Source organism: Nematostella vectensis, chromosome 11, assembly GCF_932526225.1.
Source record: "Nematostella vectensis chromosome 11, jaNemVect1.1, whole genome shotgun sequence".
NCBI lineage: Eukaryota > Metazoa > Cnidaria > Anthozoa > Actiniaria > Edwardsiidae > Nematostella > Nematostella vectensis.
In genome coordinates this window covers 11979681-12007445 of record NC_064044.1, presented here as the reverse complement: position 1 = coordinate 12007445, position 27765 = coordinate 11979681, and the positions used below count along the sequence as shown (strand labels likewise).

The 27765-nt window shown below is 38.0% G+C and overlaps 3 protein-coding genes and 2 non-coding genes across 12 annotated transcripts in view; 1 reads left to right on the top strand and 4 right to left on the bottom strand.

Moving 5' to 3' along the window:
* The window catches only part of LOC5514691 (pumilio homolog 2), a 21865-nt gene extending 8947 nt beyond the window's left edge, over window positions 1-12918 (bottom strand). For 2 of the 4 annotated variants that reach the window (XM_001634819.3, XM_032384318.2), the window contains exons 1-5: window positions 11723-11863; window positions 10467-10754; window positions 5554-5643; window positions 4463-4795; window positions 3266-3444 (exon numbers count right to left, since the gene is read on the bottom strand). In XM_001634819.3, the coding sequence (XP_001634869.2) occupies window positions 3266-3444; window positions 4463-4795; window positions 5554-5643; window positions 10467-10754; window positions 11723-11863 (1031 nt within the window). Of the gene's footprint in view, window positions 1-3265; window positions 3445-4462; window positions 4796-5553; window positions 5644-10466; window positions 10755-10990; window positions 11134-11722; window positions 11864-12733 lie in introns of those variants that run through there. The other 2 variants (XM_048734725.1, XM_032384319.2) reach the window with 2 other exon arrangements.
* LOC116619511 lies at window positions 3544-3790 on the bottom strand. The gene has a single exon (XR_004296720.1). It is a non-coding gene; the product is annotated as a small nucleolar RNA SNORA73 family (small nucleolar RNA).
* On the bottom strand, window positions 5075-5320 carry LOC116619512. Its single transcript, XR_004296721.1, has one exon. It is a non-coding gene; the product is annotated as a small nucleolar RNA SNORA73 family (small nucleolar RNA).
* On the top strand, window positions 11749-17827 carry LOC5514702. The gene is made up of 6 exons (XM_032384320.2): window positions 11749-11882; window positions 14125-14271; window positions 15292-15347; window positions 15860-15939; window positions 16831-16952; window positions 17490-17827. The coding sequence occupies exons 2-6, from the start codon at window positions 14196-14198 to the stop codon at window positions 17531-17533; spliced, it is 378 nt and encodes a 125-aa protein (XP_032240211.1). The 5' UTR covers window positions 11749-11882; window positions 14125-14195; the 3' UTR covers window positions 17534-17827.
* Window positions 17452-27745, bottom strand: LOC116619488. 5 transcript variants are annotated; one of them, XM_048734726.1, is made up of 10 exons: window positions 27656-27745; window positions 27454-27577; window positions 23514-23581; window positions 22806-23070; window positions 22141-22205; window positions 21080-21694; window positions 20436-20612; window positions 18785-18850; window positions 18467-18559; window positions 17452-17935 (listed from the first exon to the last, which is right to left on the bottom strand). In XM_048734726.1, the coding sequence occupies exons 1-10, from the start codon at window positions 27716-27718 to the stop codon at window positions 17882-17884; spliced, it is 1590 nt and encodes a 529-aa protein (XP_048590683.1). In that variant the 5' UTR covers window positions 27719-27745; the 3' UTR covers window positions 17452-17881. The 5 variants fall into 5 exon arrangements, 4 of the variants coding, with proteins under 4 accessions (XP_048590683.1, XP_048590684.1, XP_048590686.1 ...); XM_048734727.1 differs by having other exon boundaries at window positions 27469-27577; XR_007314259.1 differs by lacking the exons at window positions 17452-17935; window positions 18467-18559 and adding an exon at window positions 19130-19260 and having other exon boundaries at window positions 18798-18850.
* Window positions 27746-27765: the final 20 nt, after the last annotated feature.

The following is a 27765-nucleotide window of genomic DNA, read 5'->3' as shown; positions in this document are numbered from 1 at the left end:
AAATATATACATATTGATTTCTTAAATCTATTGTTTTTTTTAGGGAATTGTACGATCATCTACGAGCAAACTAAGGAATCTGTCAGTTAGTTAACTGCTTGCCATTTATCGTTTATTCTACGGCCCTTTTATCGTACCGACACGACACACAAGAACCAGGAAAATTAGATTAAAGAAACAAAACGCATGAGGAAATTGGGTGAAGTTCGTTTTAATTGCGACGGAGTTTGTGACTTAGGAAAGATGGGTGTTTGGTATGAAATAGAGAGTGCTATCGAAAGCATCTATGATTAGTTTACTGCCAGTAATCGAGTATTTCTTGCGATAAAGTTAAGATAGAGCCGTTGTTATCTTCAGTGGGGGTACCAACTGCAAGTAGCGAGATGAAGAGAGCAACCGCTATAACGACAGCCTAGACTTTGCACTCTCCACCCTTGACTACTCTCATTTAGCGATTTATGTAATTCCGAAAGGGGAGTAACGGTGATAATTCGCGGGGTTTACGACCGACAAATAGCAGTCGATGATAAGAGATAAATTTTACCCAAGATACAAATAAATATCACAGGAGTAGAATAATTCTACACAATATAACGAAATTCCTAGTTTGGCAAGAGTTGCGTTGGTATTTGGAACGAGAGTAGAGCACTTTTCTATTCGATAATATTGGGGTGAAATCATGAAAATTAAATGCAAAAGCTTTAATATGATGTTATCATCATCAGAGCATTAAGAGAAAATCGGATAGGCAAAGGCAACGAAATCAGGCGAATTGCATGGCACCTAAGAGGCGAAACGCTAGTCCTTGCTAGGGTTTCAAGTTGAGATCTTTGTATTCTCGTTGAATTTAGAGACCGTGGTGAGATGGATGAAGGGTTCGCTACGCCGGACGTAGAAACAGATGTTTATTGTGGTTGTTAACAACCGAGCCTTGTATGCAACGAAAAGCTGTCGACAACAAGAATACGAACGAACGCACGGTACGAACATGAAAACGAGAAAATGCACGGTACAAAATAGCCGCTAGAGATAACGCTTCGAGGCTTTATCCAAAAGATTATTGTTGGACGGTAACTGATAAAAATAAGCAACAAGGCAAGCTCGCGAAGTCGCCCATGCAGGCAGTGTGTTTGAAGTGCTCGCTCGATGTGCAGAACTGAAAACTTAGCTTGTGGAACGCGTGCATGCAAAACATCACTCAGGCACGGCGATTACTTCAATCGCCTCTTACCTCGAAACGTCGCTCATGCAAACGCTCTACAGACGGGTCATTCCCCTGCGAATCTACCGTGCATACAGGGCCGCAATTCGGCGGTTTAGAAAACACCGACCGCTATCTTATCCCGAGCGCAATGCGCCGACGGAATCCATCTCGATCAACTCCGCTAGGTCATTCTACCGGGAAAGGCTCGAGTGTCGATACGAGGCGCAGATGTCGGGCTGACAGGCTTCAGTCGAACCAGACTCTCATTCCGAACAACCGGGAGGTTGGTCATATAGGTTGGCAGACAAAACGCATTAATTAATCATGGCAGATGGTTGCGTGTGTGGGGCACACATACTTCGCCGTCGCTCGCAGGGCGAATTTATATGTTAACATCTTTACTAGTGGTTGATACTACTCGATACGGCAAGGAGACAATATTAAAATCGGACTGGTTTAATTTTTGTTCCACAAGCTCTAAACGTTAAACTTAGCATTGAATTGAAAAAAAAGAGAGAAAAAAACCATAACCTTGGCAAAGAATGTAAAATAAACAAAAACGCAATGCGCAAAAAAAACCCCGTCGACCTTTACGTTTGTTAGCGAATAAAATTCTTGTTGAGTTTGCAAGTGTTTCGCTGCCAACAGGATAAAAAAATCATTTTTACTCAGCTGCCAACTGGGAGGCGGTGTAAATGAATGGGATGAATTTCAGCAAGTCCTATTAATCTTACAATTACACTGAATTGAAAAGGAATATGCCCTGCTGCATTCAAATCAGATTTACCAAAAAACAAACTCAGGGGCGCGATGTGTTACCAAGCACCATACGCTCCACGAGGCTTTCGGTAGCCTGCATTCGGGCACACGTTGTTATTGAATATTGGGAAACCTGTAGCGCGAGAAGACCGGGGTGCGCTGGGGTGAGGATGCAATTCGAACTTGTCAGCCCCAGTACACCTAGGTCTTCGTTCGCTTGAAAAAAAAAAAAAATCGGATTACCGTAAATGAGCTAATAAACGCCCGGGGCGTTTTTAAGCTGGAAGGGTAGGGGGGGGGGGGGGGGGGGGGGTGGGGGGAACTTTTATTAGAGAGGGGCGTTCAATACAAACTTGTAAGCTTAGGGGGGGGGGGGGGGGGCATTCATTAGATAGGGGGCGTTTATTGGATCATTTACGGTAACCTTAAATGGCAGCTGGGCTAGCGGACTGTTTAATGATGGCAAGTAGGCACGAATAATTTGAATTAATAAAACAAAGAGCAGAATTATGTATACCTTGGTAGGAAGTTAAAATTTTGTAATTATAAAAAAAACATACACACTGAACTGCCCTAGCCTACTGACGTAGGGCGGTAACCATGAAAAAAAGTTCATTGCAGGGAATTCTTTCAGAAACGAGCTCAAAGGAAGACTGGTGACCACAGCGTGACAATATTAGAAGCGTCACGTTAAAAGGGTGCGAGGGAAAAAATATACGATTTTGAGGGCATCATTTTAACACGGCCCCTCTTATTCATCATGTACGGTAAAGAAACACATCGGTGAAGCAAGAGAGAGTTTTTGAAATGTCATGGTCGAGTCAAAAGCAAAAGGAGGCGCATTGGGCAAGCAGTGACACAAATCAAAACGACCACGGAAATCATTATGATAAGCTGGCTCTTTGAAGGAAGCAAAACACGCCACGATTTTATGCTCCCACACCCCTCACAATACCAAGTGACTCAAAGAATCCATTTTCATCGGCTAATTCAAGCAAGTAACTGAGAACTTTTCAACCAAATCTCATTAAGTATCAGACTTCAATGGTACGTGGTTATTTCAAAGTTACCTTGCAAATGAAGTGCTGTATTTTCAATTGTAAAAAAAAATAACAAAGGAGTGGTTGATTGTCATTCTTTAAGGAGGAGAACAGGAGAATTAGGATATAAACCCTTGAAGTAATGGCTTAACTAGCATCAGAACCGAGAATCATTTGCAGAAGACAACAGAGGTGCCATTCCAGCAATACTCCCCATACCAAGACATACGTGGTGGTGCTGGTCTCAAGGCATTCTGGTTACCTGAATGTACTATGTGCTTTGTCTTTGTCCTCCCCAGTCTGCTTTTTGTGTGCCTGAGGGGTGTTCAAGTCTTGTTCATGTTCCTCCAGGTCTTCCTCTGTCTCTTCTTCAAAAGGTGATGCCCTAGTCTTTTTTGGCGTCCCTTTTCCCTTGCTGTGATCTCCCGGTGGTGACGATCCCTGATACAAAAAGTGAGATGTTCTTCGTTCTGCACAAAATGATGTACACAATTTACAAAGAACATGAAAATATTTGTTTGCCTGTTTTTTTCAAGAAGGAAATGTTCATTGCATGGTTTATCCCCCCAGTCAGTGCCAACAAGTGACTCTGGGAAGCACAAGGAATATGCAATGCACCGTACCAAGCCAGAGATCAACACACAAGGTGAAGATACTCTGGGGACAGTTTTGATCTCCAATGTCATGGCTAGGAATAGACATCATGGGACGTGTGCAATAAGCACTTTGCTCCATCGCGCCATGAAGGCAGAGCCAGTAGGGGCCAGCCCACAGGATGCCACATTGAATAGCAGGATATTCTTGTTATGTCAGATTCAACAAGCACTGGTATTCAACTCCTTTTGTCAGAAACAACCATATAAAAAGTATAACAACTATTTGACAAATACTGTGCCCTAAAATGATCATATCATTGACTATAATTTCTTGTAAACGTAGCATACCTTAAGGCATTGGATTCTATCTACCAATGACCTTTGACTACTTCGCAAAAGGCTGTTTTTTTTTTGTCAAATAGCTTCACAAAAACAACAAGGCCTACTTTTGATTGGTCAATAGTGAGCATGTAACATGTCACTGTCATAGTCAATGGGCCGAGACTCGCCAAGGGATCGTCTTCCCTGAAGTCTATTTTACCCCTTCCCTACATGTAATCCTATAAAATACTCTCAGGGTCTTTAAAAACACATGGTATTGTGTGAGGTTTCCCTACATGTAATCCTATTAAATACTCTCAGGGTCTTTAAAACACATGGTATTGTGTGAGGTTTCCCTCCATGTAATCCTTTAAAATACTCTCAGGGTCTTTAAAACACATGGTATTGTGTGAGGTTTTCATTTGTTGTGCAGGTTGTTGTCTGATAATAGTTAACTGTATCTCAACAAAATTACACTTCCAAATCATACTAACACATTATTTCTATCAGTAAAAAAGTCAGTTACGTTTTTCCACACTTACAAATCCAGTCTTCATAATCTGCGAGTCCAGTTCTTGGCCTCCAGGTGAGGACCTCAGAACATACTCGACCATGCTCAAGCCAACACCATCTGTCGACCGGGGTGACAGGACACCATGCGAGTCTGAATTATTCCCATTGTATGCCCCAGGCTTGACTGGACGCTGCACCATGATGGGCTGGGAGACGGCATGTTCTGATTGTGTGACATGGGGTACAGATGGCCCCCAAGCATTGTCGCGCCACTGGTCGCCCATTAAGATGCCAGATGTCACGCCTTGCTTCTCCTCGCCAGAATCTTGGGCTTCCCATAGTTTTTTGGCTGTGCTGGCAATCTAAAAAGCAAAACAGCAGATTCAGTTTAGTTAAGTGTGATGAAACTAGATTAACATAACACCTGACTAATTCATTTTAATTTACCAGCCTCAAAGAAATAAAATGCAAACATTAAGAAAAAAATCCTGGTTGAACCTGATAGAGCCCCAAAAATACAGTCTTCAATGGTTACTCAAAAACACATGACAATTTCTTTTAACAACAAGGTATAGATAGTGTTCAATGGATACTCAAATAACATGTTCAAATTTTTAAAACAAGAAGGTCTATATTAAAAAAGATGTTCATTGCATGGTTTATCCCCCCAGTCAGTGCCAACAAGTGACTCTGGGAAGCACAAGGAATATGCAATGCACCGTACCAAGCCAGAGATCAACACACAATGTGAAGATACCTGGGGACAGTTTTGATCTCCAATGTCATGGCTAGGAATAGACATCATGGGAAGTGTGCAATAAACACTTTGCTCCATCGCGCCATGAAGGCAGAGCCAGTAGGGGCCAGCCCACAGGATGCCACACTGGTTAGGCATTTAGATTGATTCAAATGTGTTATCAGAAGAAAATGTCTGCACATTTGTGCCAAACTATTTGGCAAAGATAAACACAATGAACTATTAAGTCTTAATTTCATGGTTCTCATACCATAAGTTGAAACACCAAACGAAATTTTGAAATGGCAATAATACAAAATATTAACAAAGTCTCCAAATAATACAAGGAGACTTGAGAGGATTAATCCAGATCCAGCTACTAACCTCTTCAATTGGAGTGTCTGCTTTCTTTTCATTATTATTCAGAGCTAAGTTTTGGAACTTGTCGTCAAGTTCAGCATCGTCTTCTTCGTTCTGAGGTTAAAAACAGAAGCACAAATGTCAATTATGATATGCAAACAATTTTAGGAAGCAGCAAGGACACTGGCAATAATAAACACCAGACAAAGGTAGTCAAGGCAAACAGCAATTGGCAATTGTCGAATGGTAGTTCAAAAACTGAAATATACTGTACAGGACACAAAATGATCCCAGAACCCGAAACGATCACAGGGCCTGAAATGATCATCAGGAGTCCCCGAAATGAACCCCAAGGAATTGCAGTAATGGACAAAGGGAAAGTGAAGGGGTTGGCTGGACACATGAAACATTTTAAACAGAGATCAATTCTAAACTTGAAAAAAAAAAAAACTATTAAGTGGAAACATCTTAGGGTCCTGGTCCCGTACGCAGTTCTGCTCAAGGTTAAACCAATCAGCTATTGAGCTATGATTTGGGGTTTGCACGGCACAGATCTGCACGATTTGAGCCAATCAGACGTTAAAGATCTCGGTGACATCAAGGAGCTGTTGACATACAATATCAAGACTACTCTGTACGACATCAATATCTGGTTATTACATGACATCAGAGATCAAAGCCTAAATTAGTGTTATTTGTATTATTATCAGGAAATTTACATTAAATAAAACAATGTCATTAACATAGTAATATACAACTGCACTAGAAATACAGTGGTTGAGTCAGAAATCGCGTGGTCAAATAACAATTCCCTTGATAGTTATTTGAACCAGGCATCAATAATAATTTTACATAATAAGTCTAAAGACATGCTGCTTTTGTAGGAAGCGAAATGTTTGAAGGTTATTATTTTTTTTGAATGTTTGCATTTAGTTAATAAAAGACCCATCATGAGATTGTGCAGGGTTGTACGCAAGAAAATGTTGAAATTAAAAACTTACATAATATTGCTTTCAACAAAAGCCACATCTCTTATTTTGCAATGGTAATAAAAGGGTTTTTCGAGTGCAGTGCTCAGTTTGACTTGCTTCTCGGAGATTAAAAAATATAAACACATGTGGACACAGGCTTACCGACCTCTCTGTCAGTCTCCAGTCAATCAAGGTAACTAGCTTGAATATTTTCTAGATTGATCACCTTCTGTAATAAGCCAGTTCAGAGTTAAAGAAATGCCACGAGGGACTGGGCTCTTTCGGACCAAAAGAGCGATTTCATAAGAGAGTTTGTATTGCGAAGTGGGAGAAAAAATCCTTTTTACAAAACCACTTTAAAAGATATGGTGAAATCATTCATTGTTATACGTGAGGACTTTATTGTACTTTGTATAGGTGGCAATTTGGGATGAATTAGGCGCAAAAGGTATTTCTACTGAGCGATTTTCTGAGTACCCTGAGTCATTCCTTCACTCAAGTACTGTATTAACGTTTATCGGCTAACTCAGAATCGGAGTATAAAATGCATCAGTTGAAGTGATGTTTCAATTATTATGCCATAAAATTCAAATCAATATTGTTCTTAGTTGTTTAGCAAAAAAATGACTTGAATTCTGTTTTTTACCAGAGGTACCAAAGTAAATTGTAAACTGTTGCGTTTTCATCCGTCAAATTAGCTCACGGTGCGAAGCAAATCTATCCGTAAAAATATTTTTCGGGCCGTAGTTATAACAAAACGCTGTCGAAAGGTAAAAAATAAGGGTGTAACACATGAATGTGGTTGGTTTTCCCGTATCTTGTAAAACGGCTTTCTAGGAAGGATTTTTCTCCAAGACCGCCATACAAACTCATCTGCATTTGGTCATCTGGTCTGATTCAATCGATTCGACTTCTTGGAGATTCTCGGAGATTAAAAAAGACCGCCATACAAACTCATCTGCATTTAGTCATCTGGTCCGATTCAATCGAATCGACTTCTCGGAGATTAAAAAAGACCGCCATACAAACTCATCTGCATTTGGTCATCTGGTCCGATTCAATCGATTCGACCCCGCGTCTTTTCTTAAAATCTTAACTGACCTAAAACTCTCTCATTGCCTTGTGGTGTGTATTTATTCAAAATAAGCGGTATTTCTAACGTTTGAGCAGTTGAGGGATTTCGCAGCAATGAGTGTTTGTGACCTTTATTCTAAGATAAAAGACATTGGACATATAGGACAATTACAGGAGGTGATCAATTGTGAAAATAATCTAGCTAGTTTAATACTGGGATTGACTGGAGACTTAGAGGTTGGTAAGCCTGTGGCGTGGGCATGAATTTCGTGGTGAAATACACATTTGGTTGTCAAATGAATAGATTTTTAGGGGTGATGTTTACCGGAAACGAGGTTTATAGCGCCATAGTCATGTGTCGAAACTGCAAATGTTTGGTGTGCTGAAAGGTCAAAAATTTGGTTGTTTTGAGCAAGGCTATGTTTATGTTATATTCCTTTCAGTAGCAATCAAAAGTTGTGCATTTGTTTTCAACCCTGTTATACATTCTTTAGAAATAAAGTCACTGGAAACCCTTAATAATGCTTAAATAATTGCAAGTGATTTCTTCTGCACCCATGTCCTTGGTATCGTTTTGGGTCCCGCCATCAGTTAGAGATTTTTGGGGAATCATTTCGGGTCCTGTACAGTACCACAATTCTTTACAAATTTCTTTCTATTTCATCTCAGGACTTAACTTGACTCAACTTTAATCTTACTATTATAAACAATAAGAAACTAAAAGACATGTAGTCTGGAAAGTACTTTCAGAATTGACAAATTTTAATCATAAAACAAATTATAAAGCTTTGTCAAAACAACCACCACAAAAAAGTAAAATAACAGCTTTGCATTTTTGCAAGTCTTGGACAGAAGCTGTATGGGCTAAATATATGGCTAGTTTTAATCAGCTACGAACTTTTATCCACTACTCCAAACAACTAGACCGTCATCCACAGACCTCTTATTAGAAATGAATGAAAGGTGGAGGAAATTTGGTTTGGTGGTCATTACCCACAGTATTCAAATACAAGTCTTCTTGTCCTTTGTAAGAATAATTACTCACAGAAAACTCCTGATGTGTGGAAGTCTACAAAGACACTACAATGCCTCAAATATTTACTTGTGCAGTATTTTTATTGTTACAAATTTACTAATCACAAGCTTAGGCCATCGATGTGTTAAACAGACTCCATTCTCTAGCCAATAATATGATGCCCAGAATAGACTAGGTGTACACTAATGGAGCACCACACTTGTGAGACAATAAAACATACCTTTTACCCTAGTCATGGATAACAAAATTGGAAGAAGTGAAAAACATCAAAAAAAAAAAAAAAAAGAGAAAACTTGTGATAATTAATGTCGTAGTTAAGCAGTGGCGTGAATATGTTTTGAAATTTTAATTGGAGATACAATCTATAATTTGCAAGTCTTCCACGATGTGAGGAAGATTTTGAATTTTCAAAAATTAGCTAATTTTGGTTCCAAAGGCACTGATTTGAAATGAAAACTGGCTCTCTTTTCTTTCTCTTGCTGGTGTTAAATAAAAGCAACGAATAAAAGCCATATTTGCAAGTTAATGAGAATCGAAGGAGAAAAAAAAAACATGACAATCACCCTGTAAACTTGAATTAATAGAACTATAATGGCGATATGGATGAGCAAGTCCAGAAAAACTTCAAAACAGAAAGGGTAAAAAGTAGCGTACAGGGATAAATATTCAAGAGCGAATGGGATATATATTTATACTTTGGATAAGAAATAAGGGATTGATTTATAAGGTTAAAATCCTGTAACTGTTTGGCAAATTAACAACAAACAATAAGACCGGGACTCGACTAAAACTTGCTCTTCAGAGTGATGTAATAACAACAAGGTCCATTTCTCTGCCAAATGAGCACATTTCCTAAACAGTAAAATGTCTATTTATTCCAGCTAGACAAACATAATACAAGCAAACAAGCTTTTAAGGATCTTTTGGTACAAAAAATCATCGCATTTATCGCATGGAGATTTTGATAACACTGATAGAAAACATCTAATTTGTTTTTAAGTCGTTCTTTGGAGTGGGAATTGTGAAAGCTCATCTCGAACTTTGGATCTGAACTTATATCATCGCATGAGATTTAGAAATAAAATTGGATTACAACGGTATCCTTTTTAAAAAATCTATAAGAAAAAAATACGAATTTAATAAGCTGTACGATATTCGGTGTAGACGCTTGTTCGAAAATTCGAGAGATGAGTGCAGAATAAAAACATCGCGCGATGTCTCAGACAACCTCGGTTCTAATTACTCCCCAACTTACTCTGCAAGAATTCAACCTCGAACAATAGTTCCAAATTAAATAGTTATTTTCTAATCACAGTCTAACTCGTACTGGGAGACGGTTGAATTCTGTGCGATTTGTTATTCGATTTGATATCGAGGCCATCGAACGATAACACGTTCTGGAATCGTGTTTGACTTGCCTTATGGAATAGTGAGTTATGAGCACGTTAGGGAAAATCGCACGACTGACTAACTTTTATAAATTCAAGCACTTTGCCAAAAAGAATTATAAATCTAGATAAATGTTCTGCTTGAATATAGCAACAGATAAGTTTTTGCTGAAGAGGTATTGGAAAATTCCTAGGGCGAACTTTCGATGCGTCGTTTTTTGTTTTGCTTCGCTAGTGCGCCAAACATTAAATCCCATTCCCTCTTCAACATAACCTAAAACGAGGATAGATTAACTCATTTCATTAAAATGATTCAAGAAAACATAAACTTAATAGCTCCTAAAGCCAACAGGCACGGCTCTACTGATGGAAAAACAAAAGACACATGAATACGACGCGGCATGCAAGCTCTTCGGTCGCCATATTTCCAACCGCACTACATCAACTCGAAGATAGAACTGCTCTTACCTCATTCATGCCTTCATTCGACGACCATCTCTGGCCACTAAAACCTCCTTCTTCTTTTTCTCCTACGGTTTTTGAAAAGCTCGTAGCAACTCCTTGTCGCTGAAACAGATAGCTCGCAACTTCCCCGTTGGATTTCCCACCGACTATTTCAAAGCCGCTGTTCTTGGTTCCGCCATTCGAAGGCCTAGTTCCAAGTTTTTGTGCAGCTCCAGTGCTGCTGTGAAAGGTACCATCGTCCCATCCAACTTCGTGCATGCCAAGAACGCATGGAAAACTCATTGGACGGATCTAAACACAAGAAAACCACGCGTGAATTCAACGAAAGCAAGGCATACCTTCCTCTCCAAAACTGCAACCGAGGGAGATAAATCGGGGGTGTGACTTTCGGTGCTACGTTTGCAAAAAATTCCAATTATTTCTCAACAAAATTAAAAAATAAACATCTATAAAGATAATGGGGTGCTTTGAGAGGCCAAATGCTGTTAAATTCGATGAAAAGAAAGCACGATGGCTCAGAAACTAACCAGATGCAAAATTGTACTCAGTCACTGGCCATACTTCATGGCCGCGGCCACCTTGTCATAGGATGTTGATTCCCAGGGGGCTTTGCGGCCGCATCACCAAGCACGTGGTTTGTTTTGAATCGAACGTTTAGCACGTGCGACGTGCGAAAGAAAAAAGCTAACTAAACGTCGATCACCGTAAAGCAAATAATTTTGAATACTAAACAGGGGATCTCCATCATGATTGAATAGCATCTTTAGAAAAACAAGGCAAAATGCAGTTGAATCGAGTTAAAAATATTGCGTAAAATGACCAAAAAAACATGGAACTAATTTTCTTGAATGCTTGAAGACATGTGGCATAAATGATTAATGTTATTGGTAAAGTTCCACTATTTGGACGATAAGAAATCTTAACAGTGCAATGAGAATTTAATTTTTTTTCTAGAGATTTTTAACTATAAAAGTTTAAAAAAAAAAAACTAAAATTGCTTGAACCATAAAGCTTACAAATAAAGTAACATTGCTTGCTCATTTAGGCAGCTTATTTGCAAATACCATTACAAATGCAATCATTGTATGTGCTTTTACTTATGGTTTAAAATTATTTTCGGAACGGAAATCAGTCCAATCGGAACTGAAACAGCAAACAAAACGGCTCTTCAGGGCGCCTGGAAAAATCCCAAAGTTACATTATCTCTGTTGTCTTTCTCCGCTGATGCGCCACGGATAGTTTCTACATAAGGAACTTACGCGGCTTGGACGCTTTCCGCTTTGCTGCAGGGCGAAAGTGACCTTTTTTGGCGAACCGCCTTTTGGTAATAGATTCTTCAGAGGGCATCCGCTCCCAAACCCTACATTTCTCCTGTCGATCCATGAAGAACAAAATTCCATCGAGGAAGCCAGTTTGTTGGTAAGGCTAACCTCTTGTTTACTTCCTCAGCTAGACAATAAAACTTCACATTTTTTTTTCTCGAAAGTTTGGCCTCGATTTGATGCTTGAGCCCAAACGGTGTGAGTTGGGCCAGCGTTAATAAACAAAACGCATGCGCTATGCTTTAAAATCGTGCGCCAATTTTAAAGATTTTTTGTTTATACCTTTTTTCGAAATCTATTGGCGTTTTTGCCAAAAAAAAGAACTGCCTTTGATAACAAGGATGATCAATCGGATTTATGTAGTATGTCTATTAATTAGCGTTAAGTTTTGTGTTATTTTCGAGGCGCAATCGGCAAATGTCGACGTCACATCAAATTCAGGTCAGTTCAAAATATTTTGTTTTCCTTCATATGTTGCTCGTTTGTTTTCGTTTCAATGAAAGAAAAACGCTCCTTGTTGATCAAACGGCTTGCTTAGCCATTGGTTGAGGGTTAAGAGACCATATTCTAATCTCGCAGCGTAAAGCAAGTCATTTTTTACGCGTCAGCTCTTGCCTACTCAGTCGTAGTCAAACTTATGTAGGCGTTACATGATCTAGAATTGCAAGAATTTCTCCCAAATAAAATCATGATCGGAAGACTAACGATTTTATACAATAAATAAAAAAGCTAAATACTCTTGACCATTTCATATGGTTTGTTATTGCTTTTTCGTGTTTTTTTTTTTATTAGCACCCTCGATACATGCTTCATAACATAGTCATTAAAACATTTAATTAATCCAATTAATAGTATTTGGGCTGCTAGAATGTCCTTCTTTGATCCATAGGATTGCCAGATCTTCTGTTAAATAAATTTAATTATTTTTCGCAAACATGTTTCCCTTACCTTTGGTTTCTGCTTGGGAATCCCTTCTCCTTGTATTGGAATTGAAAGCAAAACCATTGTAAACTTTCTAATTTCGCTTTCTTCTACAGTCTTGCATTCCTTGTTATTCTCGTTTTTTCTTTTAAATATAATAAACAGAAATGTTTTCTCTTAATATAGATCAATCTTTAAGGTTTTTGCTCTGCTTTCTTTCAGTTTGTCTGTTGACTGATTATATAAAGTGCTTCATAAATAATTAAAGCTTTGTAGTTAACCTGATTGGCTCTTTAAAAATCAGTAACTCTTTGAATCTTCAGACCATAGTAAGTGCAGCCCTTTGTGAAAAGGCATATCAACCCATTTTTGACCTATAATTCTTTGCTACAGTAATTATCCAACAAACATTAAAAACATGATCTCTCTCTTATCATTAGCTGCCTTTGATCAGTTTGTATATTGGAGGTCTTTTTCTAAATAAGTTATAACTTATCTAATATTACTGTTTGTACTAAGATTTTTTTATATTTTGTCTTCTGAACAAGGTTTCTATGTGTCTAAATACTGTCTTTTTGCTTTAACACATCTGTTATATGTTTGTATTGAAAAAAAATTATCCTACTTTTTTTAACATGTTTTGTGTAAGTGGATCACTATTAGTATTTAAGTTGTCAAGTTTGAAACTATGTATGGAATAAAAGTATGGGACTTTTTAACATATTAGACACTGTTATATTTCTACTATGTTATAATTCAATTATCATTTATTTTTTAGAAATGAACATTAATTAAATATTTAGTTGTCAAATTAACTCATTATAATGGTGACATCTTGCCAATGAGCAACTTGTGATCCGTGGGGGAGTGTTCTTGACATCAGTGTCACTTTCTTCATTGATCTGTTCTTTCATGGGTCATACCCACAGAAACACATTAATGATTCACACTCCACACAAATCTCTAGAAAATCACTGTTCTTTTTTTTCCTTAAAGTGTCTAAATCAGCCTCAAATTTGTTTTTATCCAATATCGGAGGGCAAAATAACCATCTAATAAATAAAGCTTTAATGATACTTTATTAACCAAATTCAGTTATTGAAATAGTTTCCCAAATCAGGCGATGGAAATGGAAGTGCTTTCTTGCACTTTGTATTTTACTAAGTATGACAAAATGACAGCTGTCAAATACTTATTTTTAGGATTTATTGAGACATAATGTCACACTAGAACTAAACCATTACTAAAAAAAATGATAACTTTCTCATTAATCAAGTAGTCATATAGCTTGTTTAGATTTTTGATGGTTATCTGAACGAATTTTTTTTAAAGTAATATTAGTGTCCTTTGCAGCTCTCTTTGCTCTGACTGTCCTCTTTTTCGTTAAATGTAGATATTTCATATTTTTCTTTTTACAGATGCTTTACTCTGTCGAAGGTGTGGTGCTGAGATAACATTTGCTGGTCATCTCAAGAATGTTGGTAGCAAAATGGCCCTTCGTCAGAGAAATGACACTATTCTAGGGGTGAACGAGTGCCTGATACAGTTGTTTAAAAACCCCAATGGTACGATGGTTATTGTAGTTTAAAAAACATTTTGCTGTTTTTGTATGTTCATTACTGCACTATTACTGGGCAAACAGAGATGAATGGATGTGGAATGGATGAAAGGTCTGTACAGTGACAAAAGCCCATGCTTGTGAAAATGTCTCCATTCTTGATTGTGAATGCAGTGCGCACACAATGCAAAAACAATTCATAGACTACAGAATATCTGCTAAATTTTGCCGATTTGTTTCCCAATAAGTAAAATAACCATTTGACTACCAGGTTGAGATGTAAAAATGACGGTAAAACTTGTAACCACACAACGATCTTCAGCAATAACGAGAAGACATGAAGACGGGAACCAGTTAAGCATGCGCATGTTTTCTCATATAATTTGATTGGCATCTCGATCTACGTCACAAATGACTGGACCCAGGCTTTCCAGTTCACAGCTTTTTTTTGAAAGGTTGATCAAAATACCTCATTATTACAGTTTTGAGTTATTCATGCGAGCGCGCATTTTATTGGGTCCATACGAACCACATACCATTTGGAATATGAAAATGTGAAGAATTGACCAAATCTATCAACTCTGAAAGGTTACATGGACTTTAAGGATTCACTTTGTGGCATTGACCAACCCCCCCACCCGGCTTGAAGGTTTGCTTAGAGCAAACAAAAAATATAACGTTTGGTTGGATATACCCCCACATTAATTATGTCTTAATGACTATAAAAATCTTTTTATAATAATTTCTTTATTATTATCGCTATATGTTAAAAAAGCACCCTATTAATAACATTTTAAATACAAGATTGAATTTATTTGAAGTATTGATTGCCTAATGTTATAAGGCGAGGGGAGGGGTATACCGGAGATTTGGTCCACTGAAATGGAAAAACGAACCACCCTGCACACAATCCTGTCTACGGGCCTGCTTCTTGTCAAAAGAATCGAAGGAAGATGCAAAGAAGGTGGAAATAACAAGGAGCTATTAAGGAGCCAATCATAAACAGCTAATTATATTTCTTTTCCAGGAAACTATTTTGAAGTAATTACAGCAGATGCTGCAAACATAAAGCAGCAAGGAGGGGTGAGTAATGTTTACCTAGTTTAGTTTGGTTTTTGATTCTCAGATTCTTGCATATGCTGTATTTGGTTGTTCTCCTATCATATTTAGGAAGGCTTTTTCTAAGTAATGATAAAAACAGCATGTTTGTTAGATGTTTGAACTATTTCCACCTTTCAAGGGCCGAGATATTACCTTGTTAATATTATCAATGATATGCATGAGGTGCTAGGACTTTGCATGGTCCAACTTATGTTTAAATAGGTGAATTTGCCAACCTTGTGAATACTGGTCAATCAATCAATCAATGTATGTTTATTGCCGGTTAGGCCTGAATAACAGTTTAGCAGCAACATTCATACAATAATATACAAAATCTATAATAAAATGTAAAGAAAAATCACTGGTAATTATATGTAAGGAAGGCATTAAGTCTGTTGGTATCCCACCCACAAGGCAGAGAAACAATCTTCAGACTACAAGCCATAATCAACATGGTGTCTTATTAATAAGATATAACACTCTCTTGCATAAAGGCCTTTACTGAGCACTCGTGGTTCCCTGGGTATGCCTGGAGGATCGCTGTATGCCCTCGCTGTGGAGCACATCTTGGATGGTATGGCCCATGATGCAAGGAACCACACACATCACAAAATATGAGTTTGTCATTTACCCTCCCTAGGATTCTTCCCTTGGAAAAATAAATGTCTCTTGCAAACCAAGTGGGGACTGGATATGGGAGCCTGATCAACCTTCACATGATTTCAGACTTTCAAAACTGCAATGACTTTTGAAAAAAATGTTCCTTTATAATCTAAAGGAGACTTATATCTCACTCAAAAATACACGTCTCATTGGTTTTATTATGTTTCTTAACTCTTGATATTTTCCATGACTTTTAATGACAGTCTACCGAGAAGGTAGGCTGTTGACTGAAAAGTACATTTATTGCAAAAGGCGTAGGTAATAAGAGTCAACATTTTTTTCAACTGACATCAAATACATAAATATTTTTTTATTTTTTGACATTGAATAAATTGATGAGATGAATTCAGTTTATTTGGGGAACTTTGCTCCCCAAGTTTGGGTGAATCGTCTAATCCAAAAACTGTGAAAATATTCTTGATCACACACACTGTTTATAACTAAAACATCTATTTTGATATTGTTTCTTACTACAAAATACAGCTATAGCATCTATGCCATAGGCATGCCGATCTATTAAGGTAGTAACCTCTATTGTTACTGTAACATGCCTCAGTGATATAAACTACTTCTATTACTTACTATTTCCGTGGTATTGATTGTGAGTGAAAACTGGTGTGAATTTGTGATGTTTTTTTTTTTTAAGTAGTAACCTCTATTGTTACCGTAACATGCCTCAGTGATATAAACTACTTCTATTACTATTACTATCTTCGTGGTATTGAGATTGATTGTGAGTGAAAACTGGTGTGAATTTGTGATATATATTTTTTTCTGAATCCTGGGGATATTGTGTTTGCAGGAGTTTTGAAGACCCACTACATACTCATGAAGAAATGCACAGAAAAGAGAAGACATCTCACTCAAGCGATAGCAAATATTCCTTTGTTGGGCTGATATACCCAAATCTCATCCAACAAAACTGTACGTAGAACAATACAATTTTATTCAGTCTTAAATACATGAGGCCCGATTTTGACCCCTAAAAAATATGACGAGCATCCCTATCAAGTCGACATGGGAAGACCCCCCCCCCCAGATCTTAACCCCTGTGCAAACAACCACAACATCGACTTACAATGATACCACATTTCCTGGTTGAGTAAGACCAACAGAAAATGTTGGCAAATGAATTCAGAACACCTTCTAATATGTTGTACAAGCAGTTTTGTAATATTTTTGTAATGCTTGCTAGCATGCTTGGCTGCTTTTTCTTTCCTATTTGAAACACTTGAGAGGGTTATGATTATGAGACTTTAAACTGGGGAGAGTGGGGAGGGTAGGGGGCGTGGGGGCACAGACACACCCCTCTGGTCATTTTGTTATGTTTTTTACAAAAAAGTGGGGGGGGGCACGGTCCCTATGGGGCATTGTGGCATTGGCTTAACACTTGCTCCCAATGTTTTTTCACTGTTAATCATTCTTTCGTTCTATTTCATTTTATTACCTTCTATTTCACAGATGCTGATTCGCTGATCATAACACCAAAGTCTTACAGGAGTTAAGATAGCAAGGGACTAGACTAATTTGCTTATTATGAAACAGATTTTATAACTTTTTTACAACAAAAACTTGTAAAAACATTTTTACAACAAATTCAAAGCCATGTTAAAACAGATTGTTTGTTTAGTCTCCTGGCTTAGAGAGAAAGATCATATGCAAATTTACCCACATTTTGGGAAAGGACAAAACATAACAGAAAAAAAATCCAGTCAAGATTGCCCATTTTAAATAAATTTGTATAGTTGGCAACCATTTATAAACATGAAAATACATTTCCCTTTCAGGGAATGTTTAAATGTGTCATGTCAAATGTTTTACCCTTTGGGTATGAAGTAATTAGTACTTCTTGATCAACTTTTATTCAGGTCATCCACAAAGGCTTCTGCCCATTTGAGTAGATTGGCCTAGAATTCAGATAAAATACAATAAATGGATTGAAAAACTATTAATAGAGACAATATGTTCCCAAAGTACTAAGGTTACGAGAAAGGTCTAATAAAATCTAACAACAAGTACTTGGGGTGAGTATGGGGTACATGGGGTGAGTATGGGGGTACTTGGGGTGAGTATGGGGGTACTTGGGGTGAGTATGGGGGTACTTGGGGTGAGTATGGGATTACTAGTTGTGAGTATGGGGGTACTTGGGGTGAGTTTGGGGTACTTGAGGTGAGTATGGGGGTACTTGTGGTGAGTATGGGGTACTTGGGGTGAGTATGGGGGTACTTGGGGTGAGTATGGGGGTACAAGGGGGGAGTATGTGGGTACCTGGGGTGAGTATGTGGGTACTTGGGGTGAGTATGGGGGTACTTGTGGTGAGTATGGGGTACTTGGGGTGAGTATGGGGGTACAAGGGGGGATATGGGGATACCAATGCATGTACACAAGCCGAAACTACCCATTATAGACCAATATAAAACTTTCAAGCAAAAACATACCTTACTCCATATAAATGTACTGTCAAGTTTCTTGTAGAGGAATTTCATCTCATTGTCACTGTACAACTCAGAGCTGATCTCAGGCGCCAGGGCCTAAAAAATAGTTCAGAGAGATGTAGCCTGCTACGGGATTATTCGAAAATGTTTTTTTCTAATATTGGGAACCCTGTGGCGCACACAAAGGCCGGGGTGTGCCACAGGATTCCCAATGTTTGAAAAACAAAACATTTCAGAATAACCCTGAATAAGAGCTAGCTAGCAGAGATGGACTCATGTTAAACTTCATTGCAATGATCAGAGATCAGCATCAATTCTTACCATTGCTTTTTTATTTTTACCAGTAGATACGTCACGCACTATTTTCATTATCAAAGACCCTAGCACCTGCAAGATAGAACATTTATTATGTACTTATTCATTTTGCATCCCTTTCTCAACCTTGATTTTTTGTAAGTGTATGATTGTGTGCTACAGTTCAACTAGTGTAAAACGACTCAAAGATGATGAGACATACAGAAGGGTGGGGCACTAACCCCCACCCCAGTAAATTGTTTAGATTCTGCCCAAATTATTTGCCAGCTAACAAGAGCAAACATTGATATTGAACATATTTTTATACTCTGCCATCTATGTTCACTTGTGTCCATACACCTATCCACTCACCAAGTGACCCTGCAGGCGATATGTAAAAACCTGCCTAGGGTCTCATCCTAGTAAACAGGTCAAGGCAAGACTAAAATTAGACGTTCACTGCTTCTGGTTTGGTTCTTCCTGTGAGGTCCAGGGCCGGGTCCCTAGAAAGAAGGTTAACGCTAACCCAGAGATAAATACCGTAAATGACCTAATAAATGCCCGGGGCGTTTATTAAATTTTGCTGGTCCGAGAAGAGGGCGTTCATTAGATAGGAGGCGTTTATTAGAAAGGGGCATTCTTTACAAACTATAAAAATTTAACAGATCCAACAGGCCTAAATCTAAATTTCACTGAGGCAAAGCTAGCCACTGGATGATAAATCCAACAAAAGCAGGTGTTTTATCTCATACTTTTTAATAATGAAACACTAAAACATCAAAATTTTACCAAGGCGAGTGCCTCACTTGCATCATGCAGGCTACGGCCCTGCCCAAGTGCAGTGGGGTTCTAGTCTCAGCCACTTTAAATTTTAGCCTGCGTAGCAAGAGTTTACCATGTGACGAATGCAATGATTTAATGGTGCAAATATGCAGTAAACGGAAACGAGAAGTAGGCCTTATTCCTGGATGCTACAATGCGAGGACAAAACGAAATAAAATTGCTGACATCACAAGCAATGAGATCAGGAATGCTAGAGAGCGGTACCCTCATTTTGGACTTGACATTGAACAAGACGCTACTCGCTTACCAGTGTTGATTAAGCAAGATGGCAATTAAATTACCATTTGAAGTCCTATGTCGTTTGTTTTTAAGCTGGCAGGGAAGGCAGCAGGGAAGGAGAGGGGCGTTCATAACAAACTTGTAAGTTTAGGGGGGGGCGTTCATTAGATCAAAGGCGTTCTTTAGATAAGGGGCTTATCAAATGTCCCGATAACCAGATTTATCCGTGGGTAAGCACTGACCTGCTTTCGAGAAACCAGGCCCAGGAATTGAGACTCTCATACTATGTATGATCTCTAGGGACATAAGGAACCATCACCAGGATAAACAGAGCCGAGCAGGACATGTAAGATTACGGGGGGGGGGCACAATACATATACATTAAAAAATATTGGGGGCTCAGCGATGCCCCTCCTGGTCATTTCCTTACAAAATATTGGGGGGGGGGGGGGGAGAAGTGCCCCCAATGCCCCACCCCCTGCTACAGCCCTGATAAATCATATGCAATGGAAGACTACAAGGTGTTTAGAGAAATTTGTGGGCCATCAGACAGGATGAGTGGCCATAGCAAAAAAAAACACCCTTTCATTTTACAAGCATTTTATGTGAAGCTTACCTTCAAGTTGCTCTTGGCAACTTTGCTAGGTGGCATAGGACACAGGCCAGAGTCCATGGGTTGCAATAGGATAGTTGAGACAAGACCGCGTGATACAAACAGGCCCAGGACAAGCATCACACAGGACTGCTGGTCTATGTCCCCCAGCTCACCACTTGCGGTCAAATGAATATGGTCCTTGAGGCAAATAGTAGTTAGTATGAAGACTCCTTGTTTTAATGAATGTCCTTGTATTACAGACTGATCTGTAGCGCACCATAATGAGTCCATCACAAGGAGTAGCGTTATCCCATCTACCGAGCTTGTAGCGCACCTTAACGAGTCCTGTTATCTCATCTACCGAACCCGTAGAGCACAATAACGAGTCAATGGATTCACTTTAACAGTTTTGGGAAGTAGGCCAATTAGGATGTGAGAAATGTGATTGCATCAACTTCACTAGCCAACAAGTGTGGCAACAAAAACGCTGATGTTTAGACCATAAGCCCTTAATCTGAGCCAAAGAATCGGGCATTGGGCAATATTTTTTCTTTGGAAACAAACAAAATGAAAGAGCTAGCCAGTCACATGCAAGGTTGCACCTCAAATCCCCTGGCCATAATTCAACTTTACGGTTTTTAAGAAATAGTGCAACCATACTCTACCTTTTCCACACCCCAGAAGTAATTACTTGGAAGAACCATGCCTCTCTTAGACATGTTCCACAGCACTCCGTCTCTGCCAACACTGAGAATTCCAGACCGTCCCTCCTTAATCTCAGTTATATTATATACAATTGTCTCTATGATGGACGCTAGCTCTGATAGGATAGCTTGCTGCTCCTGAGACAACTTGCCGAACAGCCCAGGGCTTTTGACATTTAAGTCAAAACATCCTTCTTTGATAGCATCATACAATGAACTCCATATAGCATTGTCTTGGTTGAGGTAATACCGTCTGTGAATTTCTACAATAGCAAGTTGAATATTCTCATCTAGTTTTACCATAGCTTTGAGCCGCCTATTTGCCAGTCTTCTGAGCAAGGAAATCAAAATAAGGCAGAACCATGCTGCGTAAAACACATGCCGTAGCTTCCTAACACGTGGAGGGCCAGGGTAGGGGTAAGAGTTTTCTGAGGGATCGTGGATGGATGGTTGGTTGAGAAAGCCTTCTAGCTGAGGCTGTGTGCGATCTCGTTGGGCTGTTTTGGGTTGATGTTGCACTTCGGGTAACCTCTCTGTAGGTCTAGGTGGAGTTGCAATACCACGGGGATGAGACACCTATGGAAAAATAGATGGTGACTGAGACGTACCTACTTGACAGGGTTAGTCCTAAACACTGGCTGCAGGTAAAGTTTCAGGCGTGTGTCCACTTGCACAGTCATATGCAAGCACAAGTACAGTCTTTGAAGATTCCTTTATAAGAAATGACCCTGGGTTTTTTTTTACCACTAAGGGGGGGTTCGCTCACCCTGCGCACCTCCTGTGTACTCGCCTGAAGTTTGACATCTGTAAAAGAGGTACACAATAATCCCCAGACAGACGAATCTCTTATCATCAATCCAATCAATATGACAGATTACCCATGGAACCTTTTTAGTTGGTATAATTTGGCGATTCATCTATTATTCCCTTGAGAAACAGATGGCATTTAGTGACAAGGCACCTAGCACCAACACATTATGTGATGGGTTTTAAAAAGTTGTAGGCTGCAAGCCAAGCCTCACCTGGGGACTGGGAATACGGACAGCCTGTGGCTTGGGTCTAAGTGGTGGTGGTGGCCTTGGTAATTCTGTCAAAAGAAATAATTCTCTTAGAGAACACTAATCGGTTACACTCAATAAGAAAAATATGAAGAAACCTGAAGAAAGAATCTGAAGAAATGTGAAGAAATCTGGACATAACCATCTAGTAAGTTTTGTTCTTCATTAAACAAATTTGTTTGAAAATACAACAGCTCCTCATACACATAATCCTAATACACTGTGAATGCATGCCTTGTCAATGCATGCCTCCCCTATCCTCCAAGCTGAGCCACAAACTAACCTTAATGCCACTGTTTTTGTATTGGAAGAGTGTACTTCTCATGTACTGACACATTGTATCTCTAGTGGCTGGTTTACAGAACACAATTTCTCGAAACACCACTTGTGTGTTGCCTCCCCCTATCCTCACAGCTCAATAGGCCATTCCAGCTATAAGTTTGCACGCATAACCATAGAGACCTACCTCAACTACCAGAATGCAGCGCATGCTATTTTAAGCTTACATCAAACGAAGCGTGCGCTGAATGACGGTACTGTTGTTAATGTACGTTTCAATGGTAAGTGTGTGTGCACCCTTATAGCTGGAATGACCTATTCACTCCCAAACTCTATGCAACCAGCCTTACCTTTCTTTGTATTGGGAAGCATTGTAAATGGGGTCATTTCACGTGTACTAACAGGCTGAATTTCCAGAAGCCTTACAGAAACTGGATTGTCCTTGTTTCTTCTTGGTGCCCCTTCGGACTGAGGGTCTGTACTGTTTCTCATTTGGCTGAGTAGCAAGTGCTGAAGTTGGGCATTCTGTGTCATCATCAGAGATGCCATTTCCATGGCATAATTCTCTGCATTTGACGGCTGTCCTTGAGTTTTATATTTCGCACGGCGCTCATCCTGAAAGAAAAATTGCGCTGGTAATTAAAAAATGTTGATCAACCACTCCATTGTTATTGTTTATAATTATAAATACAATGAATTTTAATGATTTATAAAAATAATTACAGTGAGGACACAGAAAGCTGGCCAAGCTGAGCAGCTTTGACCAATCAGATTCAGCTTGAGCACCGTAACCATTTTGAAAAAAAAGTTCAGCCAATGAGAATGGCTGGACATTGTTTATTTGACCTTGTACATGTAGTTGACCGTAGCCAGACTGTCTGTATTGTCGATTGAGTGTGAGAACACCCTAACCTGATTGGCTGGACTTTTTTTCAAAATGTTTACGATGTTCAAGCTGAATCTGATTGGCCAAAGTTGTTCAGAATGGCCAATCTTCTGTGTCCTCACTGTAATTATCAACCGAATAATGGTAATTTAAGGAAGGTTAAATCATTTACCTTTGATCTTTCTAGGAGCATTTCTGTTTTCATAAGTTCAGTCTGGAGTAGCTGTTGAGCACCAAAATCTATAACATAGAATATAAGATAAACCATTATTGAGACTATATAAAGTTTTCCCAAATAGTATGTTACAAGTGCAAGCTAAAAGATTAATTTATTGCTTACTTTAATAAGCTCAACAAATATATTTACTAAATATGTCAAACAAGCCTACCCAACTAATCCTGAATGAATGCTAAAAGTACATGATTCTTATATAGCTTTGCGCCACTGAACAAATGAACATGATACCACAGGCCGCTACCCAGGGGGGTGCAGGGGGTTCGCACCACTCCCCCCCCCCCCCCCCACACACACACACACACACACACAGGCAGTAGTTCCACTTTCGGTGCACAATTTTAAGACAAAACTATAAAGCACAGGCAAATTACAAAAAAAATCTACATTAATCTGGTATGTCATAAATCTATAAATCAATTTTTGTAGCCAGATCTGATAATAAACATGGCATGAAAATAATATTAAAACGTTTTTTTAAGGGTGGCAAGATTTTTATCAGAAGATACACCCACTCCCAACCCCCTACCATGGAAAAATTTTGTCCACTTTTTCGGATTTCGCACCCCATTCCCCCCACCACCTAAGAAAACTCTTGGGTACGGGCCTGTACTACCACGTCTCCTCTACTTAGCATACCTGTCAACTCTCCCTCATTAGGCGGGAGTCTCAAGATTTTGGACCCCTTCTCCTGTTCTCCCGCGTTGAGCACAAGTCTCCTGCTTTTTAGCGATTTTTATCACTTCCAAAAAAATATCTTAAAGAAAATCGTCATTTTGCCTATTTTCTATTAAAATATTTGAAATAGTAATTTCCTTGCGTAGCACAATTTATCTTACACCCCCGTGAGATCTATAAGTGTGTTTGTTTACGAGAGCTTTCTATACGGCAAACGCCTGCAAGGTTAAACCCACCCCTCCCCAAAAAAATGAATATACCCCCCCCTCCCCCAAAAAAATTCTCAAGCCTTGAGATTTTCCACTAAGGTGCAGGATTGCAGATTATCAAAATATCATGATTGTTTATCATTCATTTGATAATTGATAATTTGATATTTCAATGATTTTTGGGTGATGATATTGTCTTGAAAAAATTCTAAGTGAAATATCAATGTGAAATATCAAAATGTCATTATCAATTGGATTATCATGGTAGTTGACTCCCCAAAAAGGAATATCAAATTATCACTATCATTCTCATTAATAAGAGAGGCAGGTAGATTGAAAAATCTAAATATCACTATCAATAAATAGAAATTAGCAGGATAAAGTGAAATTCCAAAATAGCAAGTTATCATGGTATCAATATCATATCATTTTATTATTATCAATGTTGAACAAAATAACATAAACAGTAAGCAAATGATATATCATGATAACATCATTTTTTGTTTTACTTGACCAATGACACACTAAGATTGATAGTATGATATATCATGATAATATCATTTTTTGTTTTACTTGACCAATGACACACTAAGATTGATAGTATGATATATCATGATAATATCATTTTTTTTGTTTTACTTGACCAACGACACACTAAAGATTGATAGTATGATATATCATGATAATATCATTAATTTTTGTTTTACATGACCAACAGCACACTAAGATTGATAGTACGATATATCATGATAATATCATTTTTTTGTTTTTACTTGACAAACGGCAGACTAAAAGTGATAAATTGGAAAACGTATCTTTTTTATTTCGGCGATTTCCGTGTGCTTTGGATAATAATAAAAAGCTTCATCCTGGTAGTGTTTTTTTTTTTCACTTTACGGTTCATATCATTTTTCGCCTTTTTAGCTCTTTCTCAAGATCTCTGTTGAAGCTGTTGTTGACAAACCAAAATAAAATGTTACGCTTGTACTGGGTCATTTTTCTAGTGACCTCGAAGTTATTGTTCAGGCGACGAAAGCCCTGTTCGCACAACTCAGTGTTGACGCCTTGAATCTTGGAAAATTTTTGTCAGTACCATGGCAGTTGTGATACTTTAGTTCAATAAGACTTTCCCCATAAGGGCATAAGAATTTATGGATTGTTTACACATTTTTTTTTTATTCCCTGGGGAAGAATAATATTTGAACACTTATTTCAACAGTTTATCCTAAAAATAAATAGCTTTTCTTATACTTACATAGCTTCTTTCTACTCATCACCAGTCAGAACTGTATAATTATAGTAATATTTATTTTAGAATGTTTTCATTTATATATATTATTAGCTTCGTTCTACTTATGTTTTTTTTTAAGACTTGACACTCCAATAAGAAAAAAATGTTACTATCATTAAATATTCTAATAATATCATGATATATCACTATATCATGGGCCTTAGAAGAAATTGTGCCTCATTAAATATTCTGATAATATCATGATATATCACTATATCATGGGACTTGGAATAAAATGTACTTCATTAAATATTCTGATAATATCATGATATATCACTATATCATGGGCCTTGGAAGAAAATGTACCTCATTAAATATTCTGATAATATCATGATATATCACTATATCATGGGCCTTGGAAGAAATTGTGCCACGTTAAATATTCTGATAATATCATGATATATCACTATATCATGGCCTTAGAAGAAAATGTACCTCATTAAATATTCTGATAATATCATGATATATCACTATATCATGGGCCTTGGAAGAAAATGTACCTCATTAAATATTCTGATAATATCATGATATATCACTATATCATGGGCCTTGGAAGAAATTGTGCCACATTAAATAATCTGATAATATCATGATATATCACTATATGATGGGCCTTGGAAGAAAATGTACCTCATTACATATTCTGATAATATAATGATATATCACTATATCATGGATCTTGGAAGAAATTGTGCCTCATTAAATATTCGGATAGTATCATGATATATCACTATATCATGGGCCTTGGAAGAAATTGTGCCTCATTAAATATTCGGATAGTATCATGATATATCACTATATCATGGGCCTTGGAAGAAAATGTACCTCATTAAATATTCTGATAATATCATGATATATCACTATATCATGGGCCTTGGAAGAAATTATGCCACATTAAATAATCTGATAATATCATGATATATCACTATATGATGGGCCTTGGAAGAAAATGTACCTCATTACATATTCTGATAATATAATGATATATCACTATATCATGGGCCTTGGAAGAAATTGTGCCTCATTAAATATTCTGATAATATCATGATATATCACTATATGATGGGCCTTGGAAGAAAATGTACCTCATTACATATTCTGATAATATAATGATATATCACTATATCATGGGCCTTGGAAGAAATTGTGCCTCATTAAATATTCTGATAATATCATGATATATCACTATATCATGGGACTTGGGAGAAAATGTGCCTCATTCAATATTCGGATAGTATCATGATATATCACTATATCATGGGCCCTGGAAGAAAATGTACCTCATTAAATATTCTGATAATATCATGATATATCACTATATCATGGGCCTTGGAAGAAAATGTACCTCATTAAATATTCTGATAATATCATGATATATCACTATATCATGGGCCTTGGAAGAAATTGTGTCTCATTAAATATTCTGATAATATCATGATACACAAATGCTTATATGATAAAAACCCTTTGAAGAATATCAAAATATCAACCCCCATCAGACTCTTGATAAATCATGATATTTAGGGCCTTAAATACAAGAAACATATAAGAATTATCATGATATATCACATTTAATGATTGGTCTTGATAATAGTGATATACGCAGTCCTGCACCTCTCTCAGATTTTCGGGGTTGACAGGTATGACTTCGACAAGCTAAGTCGATTGACAAACAAGCTTGAGAGACCTCTATCCCTACCATGCTTATAATTACCAGAGTCTACGAATCCAGTAGTTGGTAAAAGTGCTGATCCCAGAGGCAAACGACCAAAGTTTGAACCCGAGTATTGCGCAGTTGCCGCATCTCTCTCGTTTGACAACTTCTGCAAAAATAAGCGAAATCTTACACAATAGCTAAAGTCCACTGAGTCAATAGAGTAGTATTTATTTTCAAAATTTACCTGTTCTATAATCTTAAGATGTAGTTTTGTAAGTTGGTCGAGAAAATGTTTCTTGTCCGCCATTTTTGTTTTGCTTGATCTCTAGAATAACTAGTCCCCCTCGTACAAAG

Bases quoted from the DNA above. Each gene is read 5' to 3' on its own strand.
- LOC5514702 (XM_032384320.2), top strand. From the start codon at position 14,196: ATGGCCCTTCGTCAGAGAAATGACACTATTCTAGGGGTGAACGAGTGC. The intron at 14,272-15,291 runs GTACGATGGTTA...TTTCTTTTCCAG, and splicing joins GTTGTTTAAAAACCCCAATG to GAAACTATTTTGAAGTAATT. The intron at 15,348-15,859 runs GTGAGTAATGTT...TCTTGCATAAAG, and splicing joins ACATAAAGCAGCAAGGAGGG to GCCTTTACTGAGCACTCGTG.
- LOC116619488 (XM_048734726.1), bottom strand. From the start codon at position 27,718: ATGGCGGACAAGAAACATTTTCTCGACCAACTTACAAAACTACATCTT. The intron at 20,613-21,079 runs GTAGAGTATGGT...ATTTGCCTCAAG, and splicing joins ACTTCTGGGGTGTGGAAAAG to GACCATATTCATTTGACCGC. The intron at 18,560-18,784 runs GTAAGAATTGAT...ACTATTTTTTAG, and splicing joins GTAAAAATAAAAAAGCAATG to GCCCTGGCGCCTGAGATCAG.